Here is a 19,995-nt window from a genome sequence, read left to right as displayed (position 1 = left end):
TGGATGCTGAGGCGGTGCACGTGGGTCAGCGACTTTTCCTCTGATTCGGGTGGAAGAGACCCTGGGAGGGGACGTGGACAAAGGAGGAGGCAGGGACTGGTTAAGCCTGGGAAGAAGGCGGGGCCTCGACAAGGGAGGGAGGCGGGACCGGAGTCTCCCTAGGCTCCGCCTTTTAGCTCCGCCCCCTTACTGGGATTTCTGGCTTGGGCAGGCGAGGCTGAACCTTTAGTGGAGCCTTCTTACGTCTCCTAGTCCTCCCAGCAACCGGTGACGCGGCCCTCATGAGGCACACCACTGGCCAACCCGGGAGAGCGGGGCTGGAGCGTGACCCCCAATCCCGAGGCGCCTCCCAGCTCCCCCCACTCGGCGGCCCCGCGCTCCGCCAGCTCCTTCCCTCCCTTCCCCGCCCCAGTCCCGCAGTGCGGCAGGCTGGGGTCGGCGAGCCAGCTGAGTGCGAGCCGCGCGGTGTCCGAGGATCCAGTCGGCGACCGGTGAGGGGACCGAAGGGCCGGGAGGGAGGGTTAGCGCCGGGCAGTGGTCCCCAACTTGCGCCCGGCTTCTTCCCTCCGCTCCGGGCGACTAGGGTTTGCAGCCGTCGAGAACGACGCCCCGGCAACGAGTGACGCGGTGCCGCAGCGGAGCAAGCGATTGGCCGGCGCACGCCCGCTGCTGCCTCGCGGCCTGCTCCTCCCAGGCCTTGCCCTCCGTATGTCCTCGCCAGTCCTCCCTTGGTGACCTTCGTGGCTGGCGGCCCCACGATGCGGACATCGCCAGGCTGAGTCAGTTTAAAAGGGCAGCGGCAGCCTCTGGGCTCGGTCGATGTTAAACGCCCCCTACTCTCCACTACGTTTTTGGTGCCCTGTCTTGTCCTTCGCGTGGGCTGGCGCCAAGTGTGAAGAGCTGGGGTGGGCCCGGGGTGGGAAGTTTCGTGCAAGGAGAATCTGACCAGTAACTCGTGACGAAAACTGACTGATGAACCCGGGATTGGCTGCGCTGCGGGAGGGCCAGGGAAGGCGACCTGCTCCTGTGGGGCGTTCCTCATTCCTCGAATAGTTGTGCTCAGCTCCCGTTAAGTACTAGGCACCAAGTCTTAAAATGAGTAACCAATGTCACTACTTACTCTCGAAGCTGCCGGTGTGTGGGGAGGATCTACGAAAGCCCCACACTGCTCTAATCCTGTTAAGTAGTGTTCTTTTGGGGGGGTGGGTCGGGGGGAAAAGACTTTAAAAAGGTCTTGCAGAACGTTTAGGATGCTTAGGTGGTAAGAGTCAGACCTCTTTTTCAGGGTTCCATAAAATTTACCTGGGGAGAGTAAATCCTAAAAACTCGGCAACTGCAGTTCTCAGACTTAACACCTTCCCTCTTTTCATAGGAAACATGATCGCAGCTTCCTTTACTGAGTTTTCTCAGGCAGGAGTGTTAGACACCCCACGTCCCCTGTCCAAGGTCACACAGCTGGTAATGGAAGACCCAGAATTTGGACACTTGCCTCTCCGGTCTCCTACACAGGTTGCAGTTAAGGACTTAGTAAACCAAGCCAGAGTATTTGCAGTATATGCAGTAGATAGGGCTGTGGAGGATAAGATGACTAGAGAGACACCCTCTCCTCCAGGAACCTAACGTTTGAAAGAATTGTATTCCAGATTAATACATCATTTAAAAAAAGTATTAGATGCCTTATGTGTGCCCAACTTCTTGCTAGGCCTATAGGAAGAGTGCAAAAGTACCATATAGTCCCTTCCTCATCCCAGTTCTGGGCTCCCCTGGCTCTTCTGGGCTGTAGTCTTGCCCATGTGTGAAAGGAACATAGAGAATAATCTATCCTACTATGTTCTCTCCCTGTTAACATACATACATTCTCCACACTTCCCAGATTTCACAGGAAAATCTTTGTGAAAAAACCTTGCAAAAGAATCTGTTTGGATCATGATCGGGCTTGGGTACTTAGAATGGGGAGGGAGCTGTCATTCCTGTTTCCACCAACTCCTTAAACATGTCAGACTGGATCCGAAGCCGGAAGGGGCAATGTCTTTTAAAGTACTGGACCTTGTTTCTGTTATGGGAAAAAGGGAAGTGAGCACTGGCCATTCTGGTGCTCTGGATTTCATACCCCATGCTCACCTAGAAAAGAGACCGAAACCTTTCCAGAGTAGATTGGGAATCACTGTTTTGGAGGAGTGAAGGTGCTAATAGGGCTTCTCTGAGGAGGGATTATTGGAGCAGAGCCCTGAATGAAGGAGGAGAAAGGGCTTTCAGGTAGAAAGAACTACAAGTGGAAAGGCCCCAAAGCAGGCTCCAGAGGGTCAGGGAAACGATTCCGTCCATCCAGTTCCTCCCCCCTCCTCCTCCCAACAGTGAGAAGTGGGTTATTTGCTTCTAGATGGATGTAAATTTCAGCAGCCTCTAGGGGTGTCTCAGAGTCCTGGAGACTACATTGTCATTAGGGCTGGGCAACAGACTTTAGGACTGGGACCAGGGTGGGGGTTAAGTATATATGGAGAGGCCAGCAGAAGAATCTTCTCTCCCGAATGCAGCTACTGCTCCCCAAACCACTTCTTAGGCTGACCGTTTCCTTTCCTCTACCAGGACCGCAAAGGAATCCACCGCAGAGTACACAGAGTGAGCCCCGGTCCCATGGTGGTCCCTGGGGCCGCCAGGGGCTTCCTGCTGCACTGCTGCCAGCTGGCCAGGGCCAGGAAGGGTTGGGGACTATCGGGGAGAGCCCGAGACGGGCCTCCCAGCCTGCCATCCCCTTCCTGTCCCTGGACCCACCTGCCGTCCTTGTGGCTCTGGATGAGCTTGCACCACAGGGGAACCTCAAGTCACACGGGGTAACCAGTAGTACCCACCTCAAAGGACTACTGGGAGGATGAAAGGGGTACATACACAGAAACATATGAGAGCCATTCCGTACTGATGCTAGTAATAACTGGAGAGCAGCAGTGATAGGCTTTGCATGAGTTATAACCCCAAGTCCCAACCAGGTCTCCTAGATGGCAGTACGGATATTCACTTTCCTGAAGAGCAGATGGGCCCTCTGGAGGGTATGGCCAGAGCCCCACATCTTAGGAGATGAGGAGAGTGGCTGTCTTCTGGTTACTGAGGCTCTAAGGGTCAGGGCAGTTGGTGACCTCTTCCCATGCAGTCCCCTTCAGGGACTGTGAGGTGGGTCAGCCTCCCTTTGTACATTGTTCCAGGGTTTGGAAAGGCCATTTGGCAAACACTATCTAATAGAACAGAAATGTGAGCCACATTTGTAATCATCACTTTTCTTAAAAACAGGTGAAATAAATTTTAAAACTATATTTCATTTAACCCAATATATATAAAATATTATTTCAATATATTGTCAACATTAAACATTATTAATGAGATATTTTGTATTCTTTTTTCATACTAAGTCTTTGAAGTTAGGAGTGTATTTGACCTATAGCACGTCTCACTTTGGACCAGCCACATTTCAAGTTTCAGTTGCCACATGTGGCTTGTGGCCACTGTAGCAGACAGCACAGCTGAGACAGCCCTCAGACCCACTCCTGCAGCCCAGACCAGTTTTATCCAACTCTGGCTTCAAGATGGAGGAATTGTGAGATGATCACTTGCCCCAGAAATGTTGGCCTGGCAGAAGAGATAACCAGGGAGGAAAATCTTTATACTGACTGAACAACACAACTCAGAAGAAAAAGAACTACATTTCTCTCACAGTAGATTGTTAGTAAATGTACTAAATCCTGATTAAGTCCAACACTCCTGTGAACAGTTAGATATGGCATGAAATGCCTGCAATATCTATTAAGAAAAAAGTTTCATGGTATACGAAACATTTATTGTGAATATTAATTTTTGCCATTAGCTTATCTTCTTAGTAATTGTCTTTTATTAATTATGTATAATAAGTTTGTAAGTATTAAATACTTGAAAGGTACTAAAATACTTTAAAGTATTGAACAATTAGGACTTTTCATCAATTCACACGTAATTACCCCCTTCCCTCTTTCGAAGCCTCCCTTGTACTTATTTTTTTCCAAAAATCAAAGAAATTTGGTGGTATAGCAACTTCAGAACTCAATCAGGAAAATGATGGTTAGGACAGTCTAGAAATTGTTCTTCTTTTGGCACAGTAATATTTTTTTTTTCTTTCAGATTTCTTCCCAAGCATAGACCCTTGCCTTCCAGGGCAAGCTCCAGCATGGGGTGAGGTACAGAAGAGAGACTTGAAGGATACACCCTGGCACTCAAGCACAAAACCCGCACCCTTGACCAGGGTCTCTTATTCCATGTCTGTGATGGGGCAAAATGGTATCTTTGTTTATATGTCATTTATGTGTGTGTGTTTTCATTTGTGCATTTGTCTTTCCTTCCTTGGGCATGTGCCCTTGAAGGCAGTAGCCTGGCAGAGGGTGTAATCCCAGAAACTTGGCCTGAGAGGTGCCAGGGTCTCCAGAGACACTCAGGTGAGGGGGAATACTCACTAGGACATAAGCATTGCTCTCTTTGCCATTTGGGATCAACCACTGACCCTTGAGAGAAGGTTGTATTCACACAAGGCCAAACATTCTTTTGAATTTGACCAGCTATAATTAGCAGCCCAAGCAAGTGCCTGGGCTGAAAACTGTCTCTAGAAGAACCAAGAAACTCCCTCTAAAGTCTGCTCTCAGGTCTGCAGAGGGGCTCTTGCCCCTGCTTGCAGATTTTGTTTAAAACTCATCCTCTTTGAATAAGATGTCTAGGATTTAAAATACTCCAGACACCCCCCCCCCCAAAAAAAATAGTGTATGGGCTGGGGTAGGGTGGGGGGAGTGTCATAGATGAAACGAAATAGCAAAATGTAAATAGATGCTGAAGGTGAGTGAGTGATTTGTGGTACTATTCTTGTTAGTTTTTTATATTTGAAAATATCCATTTTAAAAATACTCTCTTCCAAGAAATGTTTCCTTCTTTCTCTTCTACCTGCATCTGTCCCCTTTGCTCAGTTTAAATTCACATTGTCCCTCTTATTTTATCCTTCCTGCAGGGCACAGCACATCCTGCTCCAGAGGCACAGGGAGAGAACATGCTATATCCACCACTCCTTCCCAAGAAGGAGGGGAACAGAAGCTTCAGAGCCCACCCCTGCAGGTCTGTAGTTTTAAAGGCTTTTTTCAATTGACCCTATTTGCGTCCAAAAGATGAGGACCCCATCTATGGGGTGTTTGAACCACAGCTCTGGGTATTTGAGTTTCCATCTGCTAATAAGAAAGTGACTGATGACTATTTTATTTGCTTACTCTCACTGATCTGTTGGGTGACATGGCCTATAACTTATAGTGACTATACCTGTCTCCCGTGTCCCACTGAACTGAACTGGGGACAGATCCATGGGTCTTGAGGGGAACAGTCAGTGGTGAGGCCAGTCAGGTGAGGAGAGCAGCCCAATTTGTGCTCTAAATAAAGGGCATAGGAGGTTCTGTGCACAAATGCTGACCCTGCTCACAGAGAGCCACCTGGACCAACTTGTCAGAAGGATTCAGGGATACCACTTGAGATAAAGAAAACAGCAGAGCAGATTCCATCCCCATGAAGGGGCTTCTTTGCTACTCCAGGTTCTCAGATCCCTGGAGCTGGGGCAATGAGGAGAGTCTGCAGAATGTTTGCAAACAACTTGAATGCCCTGAGAATTAGAAAGGATGTCCCTTCCTTCTCCCCAGCCTTCCCTAGAAATGGGAAGATCACTTCTTTGATAATGCCATCAACTTTTGATAATATTCTTTGTGAATTATCCATGCTTCCTTTTACCCCTTTCCTGGGTCCTGAGTTGCTTTCTCAAGGCTAGGCCACAGAACTTTGAGGCTGTGTACTGATGTGGTATGATTGTGTATCAGGTGCTGTCCAAAGCCAAGGAGCAATACTTTGGGTTTTCTCAGATACCTTCCCTTGCCCAGATCCCAGCCGTTCCTGAGCCTTTTGCCCAGGCTGCTGCTGGATAGGTTTATGCTTCACCGCTTCCAACCCAGGCCTGGCTGGGTTCACACTGGTTACTCAGGAAACCCTGGGTCTTCAGAGGAAGGTGTTGATGTGGTTTAGGCCCAGGGGACTTCTCATGACCCATCCCTCCTTGGTCGTTCCCTAGTGCATCTCCAGGCCTAGGTCCCTGGGCTAAGGTCATAAAACAAGCTGGACACCCTTCCTTCCCTCCCGAACAGTGTACTGGAGGAAGGCTCCCCTCTTGAGTCCCTACTGCCCTTCCTGGTGGCACAAGGACCCCTCCCCCCCCATATTTCTAGGACTCCCATGGCTTTGCCTCCTCTTGGAGAATGGAACTCCAGAGATGGTCTAGCTGGGGAAGGTACAGAAAACAGGGAGCCTGTGCTTGCCCCTCCATTCCCCAAGGTGTAGCTGTCATAGATGTTGCTGGGGCTCACAGTGACCTTCTCCCTGCAGGGCTCACGGCACATGGTAAACCTAGCTGCAGCCCACCTCTGAAACAGCCACAGCACCTGCTGTGAGAGAAGGAACCCTGGAATCCGCGGACCAGTTTTCCGGGCCTCCCTCTCTTCCCTCTGCTACCGTTCCCTTTCTAGGCCTTAAGAAAACTGAAAATAACTCTCAGCTGGAGGAGGTGGACTCCAGAGTGTGAGTGGCACGCTGCACCCTGAGGGCGCCCGGCCTGGCCCTCATCATGCTCGCTGCTGCCTCAGAGGCAGCAGCCGGCAGGCCTTATGGGTGCAGTGAGTGTGGAAAGAGCTTTCGCTACAGTTCGGTGCTGCTGCGGCATGAGCGCGCCCATGGTGGCGACAGCCGCTTCCGCTGTCTAGAGTGCGGCGAGCGCTGCGCACAGGCCGCAGACCTCCGTGCGCACCGACGCGCTCATGCGGGCCAGACGCTCTACATCTGCAATGAGTGTGGCCAGAGCTTCCATCACAGCGGCCGCCTTGACCTACACCAGAGCGCGCACAGGCGGCGCAGCCGCTCCTGCCGCTGCCGAGCTTGCGGCCGCTGCTTCCCACACCTCCCGGCTCTGCTGCTGCACAGGCGCCACTGGCACCCTCCTGAGCTGCCGCGCCGCTGTCCGCTGTGCCCTCGTGCCTTCCGCCAGAGCGCACTGCGCTTCCACCAGGCACGGGCACACCCGTGGGGGACACCGGCCGTGCCCGCTGACACGCTCCATCGCTGCACTCAGTGCCCGCGGGCCTTCCGCAACGGTGCGGGACTTCGGAGCCATTTGCGTGTCCACACGGCCAGGAGCCCTGGTGACTCCACACTTCGGCAGCCAGGCACTTCGGACGCACACCAATGTAGTATGTGTGGCAAGAGCTTTGGCAAGAGCTCCACACTAACGCGACACCTGCAGACGCACTCGGGTGAGAAACCTTTCAAATGCCCAGAGTGTGGCAAGGGCTTCTTGGAGAGCGCCACCCTGGTGCGCCATCAGCGCACGCACACGGGCGAGAAGCCCTACGCCTGCAGCGACTGCGGGCGCCGCTTCAGTGAGAGCTCCACGCTGCTGCGCCATCGGCGCAGCCACCAGGGAGAGCGGCCACACGCATGCACCACGTGTGGCAAGGGCTTCGGGCAGCGCTCCGACCTTGTGGTGCACCAGCGCATCCACACAGGCGAGAGGCCCTTCCCCTGTACCGAGTGTGGCCGCTGCTTCAGCGACCGCTCGGACCTCACAAAGCACAGGCGCACACACACAGGCGAGAAGCCCTACCGCTGTGAGTTGTGCGGCAAGCACTTCACGTGCGTGTCCAACCTCAACGTGCACCGGCGCAACCATGCCGGCCACAAGCCCCACAAGTGCCCTGAGTGTGGCAAAGCCTTCAGCGTGGGCTCCAAGCTGGCACTGCACCGCAAAACGCACCTGGGCGAGCGGCCGGCGGAATGTGCGGAGTGTGGCAAGTGTTTCAGCCACAGCCGCTCCCTGTCGCAACACCAGCGGGCCCACACACGTGCTCGCGCCGCCGCAGCTACAGCTGCCGCTGCCACTGAGGCCAAGGCGGGCACTGCCCTCATCTTTGCTGGGCAAGCAGGACAGGAAAAGCCAGGGCTTTTTGTGTCTCAGTTGAGAAAGACTTGCTGAGAGTCTTCTCCGGAGTGGGCTTGATAAGCACTTTCCTAGTGCCATAGGGATGGGTGGGACAACTCGCAGATGGAGTTCTGTGGAAAGACAGCGTGGCATATTACCTTTCTCCATCTCTGTTGGTAGCACTTCACCTGGCCTCTCGCTGCACCCCTACACCTGCTTCCTCTGTCAGCTCTTTGCCTGTTCTCTGTCTGTCCTTCTCCCCCTCTGAGGTGTAGGTACAGGGGGAACCTCCCAGACCCCACACGTGGGAGAGCGCCCAAGTATTGGTGTGTCCCATCCCTGCTGCTGTGCTCTCAGGTGTTTCCTGTTTTCCCATCAGCATCCTGTCTTCTCTTGTCCCATCTCCTTTTTCCAGCCTGAGTGTCCTCTACCTCTTCTTTCTAGATACTTTTGGTGTACTGCCTCTTCAGTTAATGACCAGAGATGTGGCTGGAGTCACAGGCCCTGTGGTTTTCTTGCCTCTTCCTTTCACTTGACTGTTAGTCTCTCTGCTGCTTTCTCCCTCAGCTTCTGAGAGATGGGAAATTTGCAGAGAGATAGTGGGAAAGCTCACTTCACTGAAAGATATCTCCACGCCAGAAGCACCCGGAGAAGTGCTTCACACCATGTAAAGGTGGGCAGGAGCTCTCAGCGTGGCTGCCCACCTGTCCCATGGGACAGACCTGTTGGTGTTCAGATCAAGGTGCCTCTCAGGACAGTGTTCTCCAGGTGGGGGACATCAACCCTGGGACCTGAGTCAAGACCACATGGGTCCACAAAGCTGGGCACTGCCAAGTGCAGTAAGAACGCTATACACAAATTAAGCTTGCAGCCATGAGGAAACTGAGCTCCACAGAGGCCACAGTGCAGGGATGAAAATTCCCTGTAATTGGCCAGCGATTTTTTTGCTTGCAGGTGGTGAAATAAAGAATTATTTGAGTTCCAGATGCCAAGAGCTCCCTTTGTCAAACCTGAGGCTGCTGTATTTGCAGACTTCAGGAGTCACGCAAGAGACAGGCCCTTTCAAAATTCCAAGGTCTCTGGTCCCTTCCCAAGCTAGCTCAGCAATCTCGCACATATAGGCCCCTCATTTTTGCACTGGAAGGCAAGACTCTTTAGGGGCCCCTATACATTTGGTTCTCTTGGTTAGTGGAGAGTACAGATGTGGCCCAGGAACACATACCTCTAATCCTACTCCAGCCCAACCCTCTGGAATTACCTAGTGCCTTGCTTGAATGCAAGAGTGGAAGGAGTGCCAAAGCGAATTGGGAAAGAAAGCTGGGTCTTCAGGGTGGGTGCAGGTGGGGGTCTGCAGAGAGAAGAATAAGGCCTGCACTCAGGGTGCACTCAGGCACATTCCAGGAGAGCCTGCTTCCAAAGGAATCAAGATTCCTATACCTCAGGTGCCAAAACACTCGCTCTGCTGCTCTGCTCACACACGTCCATGTAAAATACTGGGTTTATTCTGTCCTTTAGGAAGACTAAAGTAGCCTGGCTCCCCTAGAGCACAGTCTTGCCCCTGCCCTGCACTCCCCATCACCCTAGTCCCCAGGGACCAGTCATCTGGCCCTTCTTGCTCCTTTCCAGTCCCTGGCTCCCCAAATTCTGGGGAGTGCTCACTGCTAAGGGAGCAGTGTGGGAGGCTGAGGAGCCAGAGAGGGCCTGGGTCCCTCGTCGGTCCCCAGGGATGCAGGGGCAGGGATGCTGGAACAGGACTCCAATGGACCAGCTAATTCTTGTGGGGCCAGGAGCAAGGCGGGGTGGCTTTTGCTGCGGTGAGCTGTGACACTGTCTGGCTTCTCGAAGCGCTTGCCGCAGAACTCACAGGGGAATCGCAAGGCAGCCACCGTCTCTGCATGCTTGCGCCGATGCCAATTCAGGGACGCCTTCTGGCGGCAGGTGAACCCGCAGATCTCACACCTGAGCCAGGGACAGCAGGGGGAAGAAACGGGCCTCAGCCCATCTTGACTTCCCCAGGGGTTCCTCCTGGTCCCAACTGCCCAGATGTCCTGCCAGCACCTCCCCATTTCCCCCCACCCCGGGCTCTCTTCCCCACACTCACTGCAGGGGTTTCTCTCCAGTGTGGATGCGCCGGTGGATGACCAAGTTGCTGCTGGTGCGGAAAGACCGGGCGCAGAACTCACAAATGTAGTCTCGGGTATCTGTGGGCACATGGGGGACAGCCCAGCATCCATCCCCAAGCTGAGGCCCTTCCTTGGTCCACCCCCACTGTCCCCCAAAGGAGTACTGTCCCTATTCAGCCTGCATATCTCACTCCTCCCACCACCCCCCAACAGTGCCGTGTGACCTGTCAGACGCCCTGTGGGTGTCAAGAGCCAATCCCCTCTCCTTTCTCCCTGAACCTGCCCCCCTGCCAGCTCTAACAGCACCTGCCCATCGCCCGTCTCCAGCAGTTCTCACAGGCCTGCTGTGGTTTTTCTCTTACACCTCCTGCAGCAGAGGAGGTAGCCTTGCTTTTCATGGCATCCTGTAGACCTCTGAACCACTGCTGCTCTGTATACCCTGCCATCAGAACACGCACACACCCCTACAGCCTTCATCCCCATCACGCTCCCGCACTCCACACAGCTCTGGCTCCAGGCCCCCTCCTCAGCCATCACCACTGCTGTCAGTTTGTTTTCTACATGTCCAGCACTCCCCTCCCCTGTTCCCTGACCTTCACTGACCTGGCCGCCCCCCACAGCCCTTCTCAGCCACCATTCCCAGGTCATGCCCCATCACTGCACCACCTTGAAATCACAATTTCAGACATCCCAGTTCCAGCCAGGGCCCCCTACCTTGTCCTGTTACAGTTATCCCACAGTTCCAGGCTGCCGGTCCAGCAGCCCACTGCCTTCCCACTGTCCCCCTCCCCTCTCTTTGCCCAGTTCATTTCCAGGGCATCTTTGTAGCCTTCCTCCACTCACACTACCAACTCACCTGTCCCTCTCTTCCTCAGCTGTGCCTGCTCGGTTAAAGCCCAACTCAGGACAAACACAACCCTTGGCCTGATCCAGGCCGGCACACGTACGCCAAGGGGGGCGGAAACACAACCTACAACACCCCACCCTCACCCCACTTTGAGCTCTCCTTCCACACACAACTACAAGTGTCAAGCCTCACCCCCGCCGCACACACACAATGCCTCTGCATCTCCTTGGTCAGTTCACTCTCCCACTTTCTAGAGTTCAGAAGGGCATTTTCCACACGACCTCCTCTTTCTACCAACCTCACTCAGCAGTGACCTCGTTTTATAAGTCACCAAGAAGAGGAGCCAGGAGAGAATGCCCACATCCTCCCCCCACCTAATCCACCAGCCAACTTGCTTCTGTGCCCATATATGTGAATAGTCCCTGCTTCCCTGTGGCTGCCCTCCAGCTGTGCTCAGATACACCCCTCCTCAACGACTTAAGGTTGCTCAACCCACCCTGGCATCAGCAAGCCTTTCCTCTCTGTGGGATCATTCCCATCTCTGTGGTCAGGCTCACAGCCCTCCAACTTACACCTATTTCTCTGCTTGTCTTCACAGTAGAACTCCGAAGAGTTGTCCATACTTGCTGTCTACACTTCCTTAGCTCGTCTCTGCTCTGAACCCAGTCCATTCTGGCTGTCATCTCCCTTGTCACATGCCATTTTGTCATCTGGTCAAGGATGGCTTCCCATCGCCCTGCCTGGTGGCCTGTTCGCATCCTCATCTCACTCAGCTCTGCAGCACCGGCACATCTCACCCCTCCCTCCTCCCTGGAGCACTTTCTCCACTTGGCTCCTCAGATACTGCTCTCTTCACCTGCTTCAACAGCACCTCTGTAGCTGCCCTTCCTACCTGCCCTGATCAGACCTCTTCTCTACCTATGTTCACTCTCTCCCTGTAGGAACACTCCACCCATGGCTCTAAACACCATATGCTCATGATGAACACTTTTTTCTTGCCCAACATCTCCCCTGAACACGAGATTCACGTTTTCTGGGATACCTAAGTAGCATGTCCCAAATAAAATGTCATGTGCCTTTCCTGAGGCCTGCTTCTCCCTCACTTTCAGGAAGCCACATCACCTTCTGCCCAGTTGGCTCAGGCTGGAACCCTCCAAGTCACCCCTGACTCCACAGTCCTACCCATGGACAATCTGTTCTTCCCACAGTAGCCCTGGCTCCATCTTCACTCTCTTGTCAGTCTCCAGCCACTTCTCATCAACTTGACTGTCTAGGTCACTATCACTGTGCACTGCACATTCCTGCTATCCCCTATTCTCCACATGGCAGCCACAATGCTCCTTTTAAAATCAGTTCTGTCCCTCCCTCCACCGCACTGGTGCCCATCACATTTGCCAACCGATGGTGGTCTTGAAGGCCCCTACCACCTATCTGACCTCTCTTCCTTCCTTTCTAATCTCCTGGCCTCCTCTCCATTCCTGGAACAGGCCCGCAGATGCCAGTTTAGGGTCCTCTCATGTGCTGCCTCTCATGTGGATGTGGCGAAGCCTCCATTCCTCCCTTCACTTAGGTCTTTGCTCAAAGCACCTTTCACAGCTCTTTGTAGCCCTTCACTAGAGTGGACATCTTAGGTGGGTACTGCCTGCTTTATTCACTGCTGTAGCCCAGCACCTAGAACAGTTTCAAGCAGGGAGGATCTAAACACACAGAGAGTGCAGGATGAGTGTGTGAGTGAGAGTTATCCCAGAGCAGTGTGACAAGACCTGCAGATAGGAGATGATTGGCCTCATGGGGGAGGTGAAGGGACTCACAGAGGGAGGGGAAGGGACCCACAGGGGGAGGTGAGGAGGCACTTCCACCACTCACCACTGTGCAGCTTCACATGCTCCTTCAGGTGTTTCTTAAAGTTGAAGGACTTCCCACAGGCCGGCTCTGGGCAGGAGAAGGACTTTTGGTGGATGTGCTGGTACTTCTTGTGGTGCTAGGGGAGGAAGCACATGGTTTCCTCAGGGCAACCACCAGAGCTGACCCAGCAGGCAGGCTCTTCTGCCCTCTCCCACAACAGTTCTCCTTGTCACCGCCAGCTCATATCATCCTGGCCAGTCCTCACCTATACATGAGCACCCCAATCCCATCCCTTCCTGACCCCAAACTCTGCCCTCACCCTATCCTGCCCTCAACTTCCATTATCTCACCTCTTTGTCACAACCTCACCTTGCAATGCCCAGGTCCCTGAAAAAAGTGCACTTCTGGTGACACTCTTGGTTCCCTAACTATGGATTTGCCATCTGCCAGGGATGGGAACACATTTTTTGATGGGTATGATTATTCTCCTTGATATCAAAATCAATGTACAACAATATCACTCAGATGGCCTACTTTTTATTAATAGCTCACCATGGGATTATATCATTTTCTCCTAAATCTGCTTTGGAAGCACACACACACACACACACACACACACACACACACACTCCTTCTCAACCTGGAATACTTTTAAGGATAGTGTGTTCTTCAACCTTAACTCCCCAAGTATTTCTGGGAAATATTTCTCTTTTTATCTGGTCTAATTTCACATCCTGGCTCACTAAGTTGCATGCGCTTTCCCTTTCTCCATAATCCTATTTTCCCATAATTAAACTGCTACTGGGGGCTACTTCAGTCTCCTCCATTAATAGACTCAAGTATGTCTGACCAGCCCTGCTGAATGTTCTTCTCAGAAGCCCAGAGCTTCACCACCACTTGGGGACCTTCCCCCCTCCCAAATCCCATCCACCCAGGCTTCACCATCCCTCGGGTCTGGGTCCTCTCCCAGCCTCAGAGCCCTGTGAGAGCTCTGGCTGAGTGTGGGACTGGGACTCTTCTCTCTCTGTGCCTCAAACCTCTCCTGCAGTGAGGCTGGGGACAGGTCTGTCCCCTAATCCTCCTGGAATGAGGACCACCCACATGAGACAGCAGGGCGAGGCAGCCCGATGGAGTGAGGAACCGAGCACCATGACACACTAGATGAGAAGGCTTGGGCAATGCTTGACATTTCTGTTTTCCTTGGTTTCCTCATCTGCAAAGCAGGAGTAGTACCAGCACCCACTTCATAGGAATGCCGAGAAGATCAAAAGACTTGACACCTATCAAGTGCTTAGAATAGTCACTAGCACCCCAAAAGCCTGAGGAATGCCACCATCATCTGCATGTGGTCATCAGAGGGCCTGTGTAACAAGCAGTAGTGGGCAGCAGCTGCGCACCTGAGGCTTGGTTTTCTGCCTTATCTACTAGTCATCTGGATTAGTGATTATCAACTATAGGCAAGCTCTGCACGTCCATCCCAACTCTTCTCTCCCTGGCTCTGAACTCCCCCCACACCCTAGGCTTCTTTGCCTCAGCTTTTCCTTCAGCCCTTCTCCTCCACCCATGAGGCTACACAGAACCCAACCTGTACCCCTCACATCCTCACATTCAAATACTGCCGGTTTGAGAAGATCCTTCCGCAGCCAGGGAAGTCACAGGGCAGCAGCTCTCTTTTGGCAGCTTTCCTGGGGGAGGAGAATAGGAAGCATGAGGACTTGTGCAGGCTCTCCTCCACCTCGCTCCGCTCCCTTCCCCACCCAGAGCCACTTCCCCCAGTCCTACCTAATTCTCTTGGGGCCGATCTGAGCAGTGTCCTCATCCCATGCCGAGGCCAGAGCAGACTGAGCCTGACTCCCAGGGCTACGGGCAGCAAAGAGGGAGCAGAGGGCCTCGAGGGAGGGCCATGTCCCAGGATGCCCCTGCCCTCTGTCTCAGCCATCAGGTTACCTGGCCAGGGGCTCAGTCTGCTGGTCTGCTTGAGGGGTCCCACTGAGCTCTGGCTGTATCCTGACCTCCACAGGCAGAGGAGCTCCAGAACCCAATGAGGATGCTGATGAGGATGGCGAAGCAAGAGGAGTTGGGACAGCTGCAGGGGCCGGGGGTATCTCCCCATCCTTAAGTGCATGGGTGACAGGGGAAGGGGGTGGTCTGGGAGCATCTGGCTCACTGCTGAAAGGAGAATGAAGAAGAGGAAGGCATTATCTCCCTGGATTCTCAGCCAGCCCCAGCCCAACCCCAACCCCTAAATTGCAAAGATCCCAAACTCAGAACAACCCTACCCCTACCACAGGCTCCCTGTTCATACCTACTTTCAGCTTTCATTTTCCGCCAGAGCCTAACTTCCTTTCCACCCAATCCAAAGCCTCTAGTTCTTTCTGCCTTTTCCAAAGCCTACCCTGCCCTCTCCACCAACAAGCCCCTCCCTCAAGTCTGCAAAGCTCTGGGTTCCCCAGCCAGTCACCCCCTCCCTCCTCCTGCTCTGCTCAGCATCCTCCCTCAGCCCCAACTTGCTCATCTGGGGAGGAGCTGTAGGTCCATGGGCTGGCATCACTGAGCATCTCCTCTTCATCCTCATCTTCCTCTTCCCCGTCTTCTTCTCCTAGGGATGGGAAGGCCTCTGGCGGGGGTCCCACCTCTCTGCAGGTCCAAGGAAGGCAAGCATGAGGTCGTGCTCCCTCACTCCCATTGTCCACCCAGGTCTATCTTGTCCCCCCCAACCCCAAACTCACCTGGGCAACCTGGCCTCCTCAGTCCTCTCATCATGCTTAGATTCCAAACCTGTTGGCATAGGTAGGGTCAAAGGGGAAGGAACCCTGTATTGGAGGGATGAGGACAGGTGGAGTTCTAAGGTCTGAAGTGGTAGGAAGACTCTTAGGAAGGAGGAAGAGGGGGCAGAGGCTACTGGAGTGGGAGCGGCTGTTTTATTTTAGAGATGGTACATTCACATGGTTCAAAAAAAAGGGGTTTTTTTTGAACCATGTGAAAAGTCTCCTTTCCAATACTATACCCCAGCCACCTCATTCCTCCTACAGGTAACCTGGTTTCCTACATGCCCTTCCAGAAATATCCTATACATTCATAAGTACATACAAATATTTTCCCTTCTCCTCTTATTTTTCCACCAACGGTAATATACCATACATCCAATTCTGTATTTTGCTTTTCATACCTAAAAGTATATTTGAGGATGTATTTCCTTGTCACCATAGAGTTTTTCCATGGAGAAAGGATCATTTTTAAAGAATGGGGTTCTGAGCTACAGGGACAAGAACACTTTTCCCTCCTTTTTCTCCATAATTCTTCTTTCCCCCAGCCTACCTGCGGGCTCTGGCCCACTCCTGGCTTCTGGGCACCAGCTTCTCTGGCCAGTACTTGCAAGGCGGACCGGATTGGGCTCCTCTGGAGATGTGGGGCCTGAAGAGGGGCCCCAGGAGAAGGTGTGGCCGGCTGAGCACTCCCACACAAGCCCCCCATCTCGGCCCCCAGGTCCCCGCAGCCCAGGCACCAGGCTGCACTCTCGACTGTGAGCATGAGACAGGAGCACCAGATACTGCAGACCCTTGGGGGCCACAGGCTCAGGACCTAGAGCAGTGAAGGCAACAGTCAGGGTGAGCTGGGAGGTCCTCTCCTCTCATCCTGGAGATCCACACTCAGACAGCCCTGTACCCCCACCCCCTGGGCAACCCTGGTCCCTAATCCAGTTTACCATTCTTCAGAGCCCAAACCCCAGGGTTCTGAGATATTGCTCCCTTCTCCACAGGCTGCCTCCTCGGGCTCCCCAACTCCCCCATCTCTTCCCAAACTCACTCAAGGCTCCCTCTTATCCAATCCCCTTAGGGAGGGTGTTTCTGGGTCACACAACTCCTTGTTGCCCCTATTCTCTCTCTGGCTTCTAATCCTCTACCCCTAGCCATTCCCTACCCACCTGCACAAAGCACGCAGCCTGAAGAAGTGTACCTGCCAGGGGGACAAGAGGCAGGTCAGGTGGGGGCCCATGTGGCCAACTGCCCTCAGCTCTGGGCATTCACACACTTACGGGGTCCCCTATTCTCCTGGACCAAGAGGTGGGGGGAGACCCTGGGAGGCCACAAATCACACTGGCCTTACTGCTGAAGTGATAAATCTGCCAGTGGGAAGGAGCAGCAGGCCAGCACTTGATGTGGGGGAAAGGGGGCGGGTAGGGTGCTGGGTGTTGCAGCCTGGGTGCCCTCCGCCAGAACCCTTGACCCGGCCCCTAACCGGTCCAACAGGAACTTGGCCAGCTGCGAGTGCAGGGAGAAGCCCAGCTGCTCCTTGAGGAGGCACCACTGTTCCATGTGGCCGCCCAGGCGGATGCGGCACTTGCTGCGGCGCGCGTCCAGCTGCCGCCGCTTCTCTCGCCGCCTGCGGGACGCGTCCGCAGGGGAGGCAGCCATGAGTACCAGGGCCTGCGGGGTCGGGGAGACACGCGTGTGGGCCGACCTGATCCGAGGCCAGAGGCCCCGGCTCCACCCACCGCTGGGGCCTCAGTTTCCTCAACGGTGAATTGGAGCAGAACTAAACCACTGCAATAGCATTCGCTGCCACTGGGTCCAAACCGCCTCTGCTTCCATTACAGGGCGTGTAAATTAGCGCTATGGGGTGGGTATCTTGGGGGTGGGAGGCAGGGGTACTGCATCAAAGTCAGAATGGCCTGATCCTGGGCCCACTGACGTGAAGAACTGGAGCTATGGGTAAGGAAATTTCGACTAGGAAGGGGCAGAGGGTAAGGTAACAGTTTCATCTTCAAAAGGGCATGGGTCTTTACTGGTTGATGAGGGAAGGAGAGGTCGTGTGCATTGGGAGAGCTCCTCATAGTTGGGTCGTTGTGGGTGGAGCCGGGACAGGAGGGCGGGTAAGGGGGGGTCTGGGGCCCACTCCGTCTCGGGCCGCCCCACTGAACACTCACACTGCGTCGGATGGGCCAATTCCTAAGGCAGCTCCCAGGCCGCCCAGAGCTCCCGCCGCGGCCCACTCCCACCCCAGCCTTACCTGAGCGCCCCCACCCGCCCTCATCCCGACTGCGCCTGCGCCTCCCCAGCATCGCGCGCAGGCCCGGAGAGCGGCGGGAGGACAGGGGCCCACCTAGCGCGCGCCGCCTCCGTTTCTCTTTTAAGAGGAACCCGTCCCCCTTCGCGTCGGTGGCTCCAGCTTGGAACTGGGGCCGGGGCTTGCCGGGGAGGGGAGAGTCGGAGGCTGGCTGCGCGCGCCTGCGCACTAACCGCCCAGCGCAACGCCTGCTGGGAGCCTTGATTCCCACACGAATTGTTCAGCTTCGTTGCTGAGCCCTGCGGGGGCTGTGGACGGGTCGCTTCCGCGGCAACCGCTTGTGCTTGGTGACCAAAGTTATGGGGAAATGGAATAAGTAGGGCGAAGCCCTCCTCCCTTGCGCCGACCCCAGCCCCTTCAACCTGCCCAGGGACGTGGCTTCTGCAGTTGTTCCTACTTTGTACTTAACCTTCGTTTCCCCCCACCCCACCCAATTGCCACCAAGAAGCAAACACGTGCTGCAGAATCAGACACTTTTTTTTTTTTTTTTTTTTTTGCGGTACGCGGGCCTCCCACCGTTGCAGCCCCTCCCGTTGCGGAGCACAGGCTCCGGACGCGCAGGCCCAGCCGCGGAGCTGCACGTGGCACCCTCCCGGACCGGGGCACGAACCCGCGCCCCTTGCATCGGCAGGCGGACTCTCAACCACTGCATCACCAGGGAAGCCCCAGAATCAGATACCTTTAAAACCAATTAGAGCCCTCTCCAGACCCCCAAGGCAACCACCACCTACGGCCCATTCCCTCTGTTTCCCGTCAAAAGTCATCCGAAAAGTTGCCTAGATTTGCAGCGGACTATTCCGCATTTCATTCCCTCTTCAGTTGACTCGCATGGAGCTTTTCTCTCCACCGAGCCACTGGAATGGCGCTTGTCAAGGCCACTTGGGATAGCCACTTTGCTAAAGGCAGCGGTCAGTTCTCTGCCTCTCTACCCCTAGAGCAACATCTGACAATGTAGATATTTCCCTCCATGCAACGCCCCAACCTCCACTACAGGTTGGCTTCTGTCACTTCACACACTCCTGGTTTTCCTCCCTCCTCATCGGCTCCTCCTTTCCTTTGCTGGATCTTTATCCACTGTCTAGGCAAAACAGATTGAGTGTCCTCTGGTTTGGGCTTTGGCCCTGGACAAAGTCCTCTCTTATATTTCTTCTTGTTTGATGTATTTGGCCCCATGGCTTTAAATACAGTACACTGATGACTCCCAGTTTATATTTCCAGCCTAGCCTTCTTTCAGCTCCAGACTCATATCTAACTGCCCACTTTACACTGATAATTGAGTTAAGAACTAGAACAGTGCCTGGCACATAGAGAGCAGTGACAAAAGCTAATTGATATTTTCTCAAACATGAGTGTGGCTAACACATAACACTTAACAATCCTTGCCCCTCTCCTATCTCAGTAAATGTTGCCATCATCCACCCACTTGTTCAGAACAAAAACCTGGGAATGATCCTTGACTCTTCTGTAATACCAACACCATATATTGATACATCAGCTAGTCCTGCTGATACTATCTGTAAAAATATATCTTGAATCCAATCACTTCTGGCCCTCTATACTGCTAAAACCTTACTCCAAGTCACCTGTATTAGTTTTCTGTGGTTGCTGTAACATCACCACAAACTTGGTGGCTAAAAACAGCAGACATTTTTTCACTCATAGTTATGGAGGCCGGAAGTTCGTATCAAGCTGTCATCCGGGCCATATTTCCGGCAAAGGTTCTAGGGGAAAATCCTTTCCTTGCCTCTTGTAGCTTCTAATGATGACCTGGCATTATCAGGCCTGTGGCCACATCACTCCAATCTCTGTCTCCCTGGTCACATTGCTACCTCCTCTTTTGTCTGTATCAAATCTCCCTCTGCTTCTCTTTTATAGGGACATTTGTGAAGGTATTTGGACTGACCTAGATAATCCAAATAATCTCTCCAACTCAATATCCTAAAATAATCACATCTGCAAAGTGTTTGCCAGATTGATCTGCTTCTTTCCACTCTCACCCTCACAAAGCAGGAAGGAGCAAATCTCCTGCTTAAAACCTTTCATGTTTACCAGTACAATCCCAAACCCTTATTATGGCCTCAAGGCCTGTGTGGTCTGGCCCTTGGCTG

At 53.6% G+C, this 19,995-nt stretch overlaps 2 protein-coding genes across 8 annotated transcripts; one reads left to right on the top strand and one right to left on the bottom strand.

Annotated features, from left to right (window-relative positions):
- Positions 1–259: 259 nt before the first annotated feature.
- Positions 260–8,989, top strand: ZNF672 (zinc finger protein 672). Of its 3 annotated transcripts, none has more exons than XM_004326275.4 (4): positions 260–491; positions 4,144–4,299; positions 5,015–5,118; positions 6,421–8,989. In XM_004326275.4, exon 4 carries the CDS (start codon positions 6,659–6,661, stop codon positions 8,057–8,059), a length of 1,401 nt encoding a protein of 466 aa, XP_004326323.3. In that variant the 5' UTR covers positions 260–491; positions 4,144–4,299; positions 5,015–5,118; positions 6,421–6,658; the 3' UTR covers positions 8,060–8,989. The 3 variants fall into 3 exon arrangements, with proteins under 3 accessions (XP_004326323.3, XP_033709626.1, XP_073659042.1); XM_033853735.2 differs by having other exon boundaries at positions 4,144–4,454; XM_073802941.1 differs by having other exon boundaries at positions 4,144–5,118.
- Positions 8,990–9,485: 496 nt separating this feature from the next.
- Positions 9,486–18,051, bottom strand: ZNF692 (zinc finger protein 692). 5 transcript variants are annotated; one of them, XM_033853732.2, is made up of 12 exons: positions 17,924–18,051; positions 17,060–17,247; positions 16,746–16,777; positions 16,139–16,402; positions 15,550–15,598; positions 15,332–15,457; positions 14,768–14,989; positions 14,603–14,680; positions 14,427–14,505; positions 12,842–12,956; positions 10,107–10,206; positions 9,486–9,964 (listed from the first exon to the last, which is right to left on the bottom strand). In XM_033853732.2, exons 2-12 carry the CDS (start codon positions 17,233–17,235, stop codon positions 9,667–9,669), a joined length of 1,539 nt encoding a protein of 512 aa, XP_033709623.1. In that variant the 5' UTR covers positions 17,236–17,247; positions 17,924–18,051; the 3' UTR covers positions 9,486–9,666. The 5 variants fall into 5 exon arrangements, with proteins under 5 accessions (XP_033709623.1, XP_073659039.1, XP_033709621.1 ...); XM_073802938.1 differs by having other exon boundaries at positions 17,831–17,965; XM_033853730.2 differs by lacking the exon at positions 17,924–18,051 and adding an exon at positions 17,748–17,763.
- Between the last annotated feature and the right edge of the window lie 1,944 nt (positions 18,052–19,995).

Source organism: Tursiops truncatus, chromosome 3 (assembly GCF_011762595.2).
Source record: "Tursiops truncatus isolate mTurTru1 chromosome 3, mTurTru1.mat.Y, whole genome shotgun sequence".
Lineage (NCBI taxonomy): Eukaryota > Metazoa > Chordata > Mammalia > Artiodactyla > Delphinidae > Tursiops > Tursiops truncatus.
This window is presented reverse-complemented; position numbering and strand designations above follow the sequence as displayed.

Bases quoted from the DNA above. Each gene is read 5' to 3' on its own strand.
- ZNF672 (XM_004326275.4), top strand. From the start codon at position 6,659: ATGCTCGCTGCTGCCTCAGAGGCAGCAGCCGGCAGGCCTTATGGGTGC.
- ZNF692 (XM_073802938.1), bottom strand. From the start codon at position 17,854: ATGAGGGCGGGTGGGGGCGCTCAG. The intron at 16,403-16,745 runs GTGGGTAGGGAA...TCACTGCTCTAG, and splicing joins AGGCTGCGTGCTTTGTGCAG to GTCCTGAGCCTGTGGCCCCC. The intron at 15,458-15,549 runs GTGAGTTTGGGG...TTGGACCTGCAG, and splicing joins GAGGAGGCCAGGTTGCCCAG to AGAGGTGGGACCCCCGCCAG.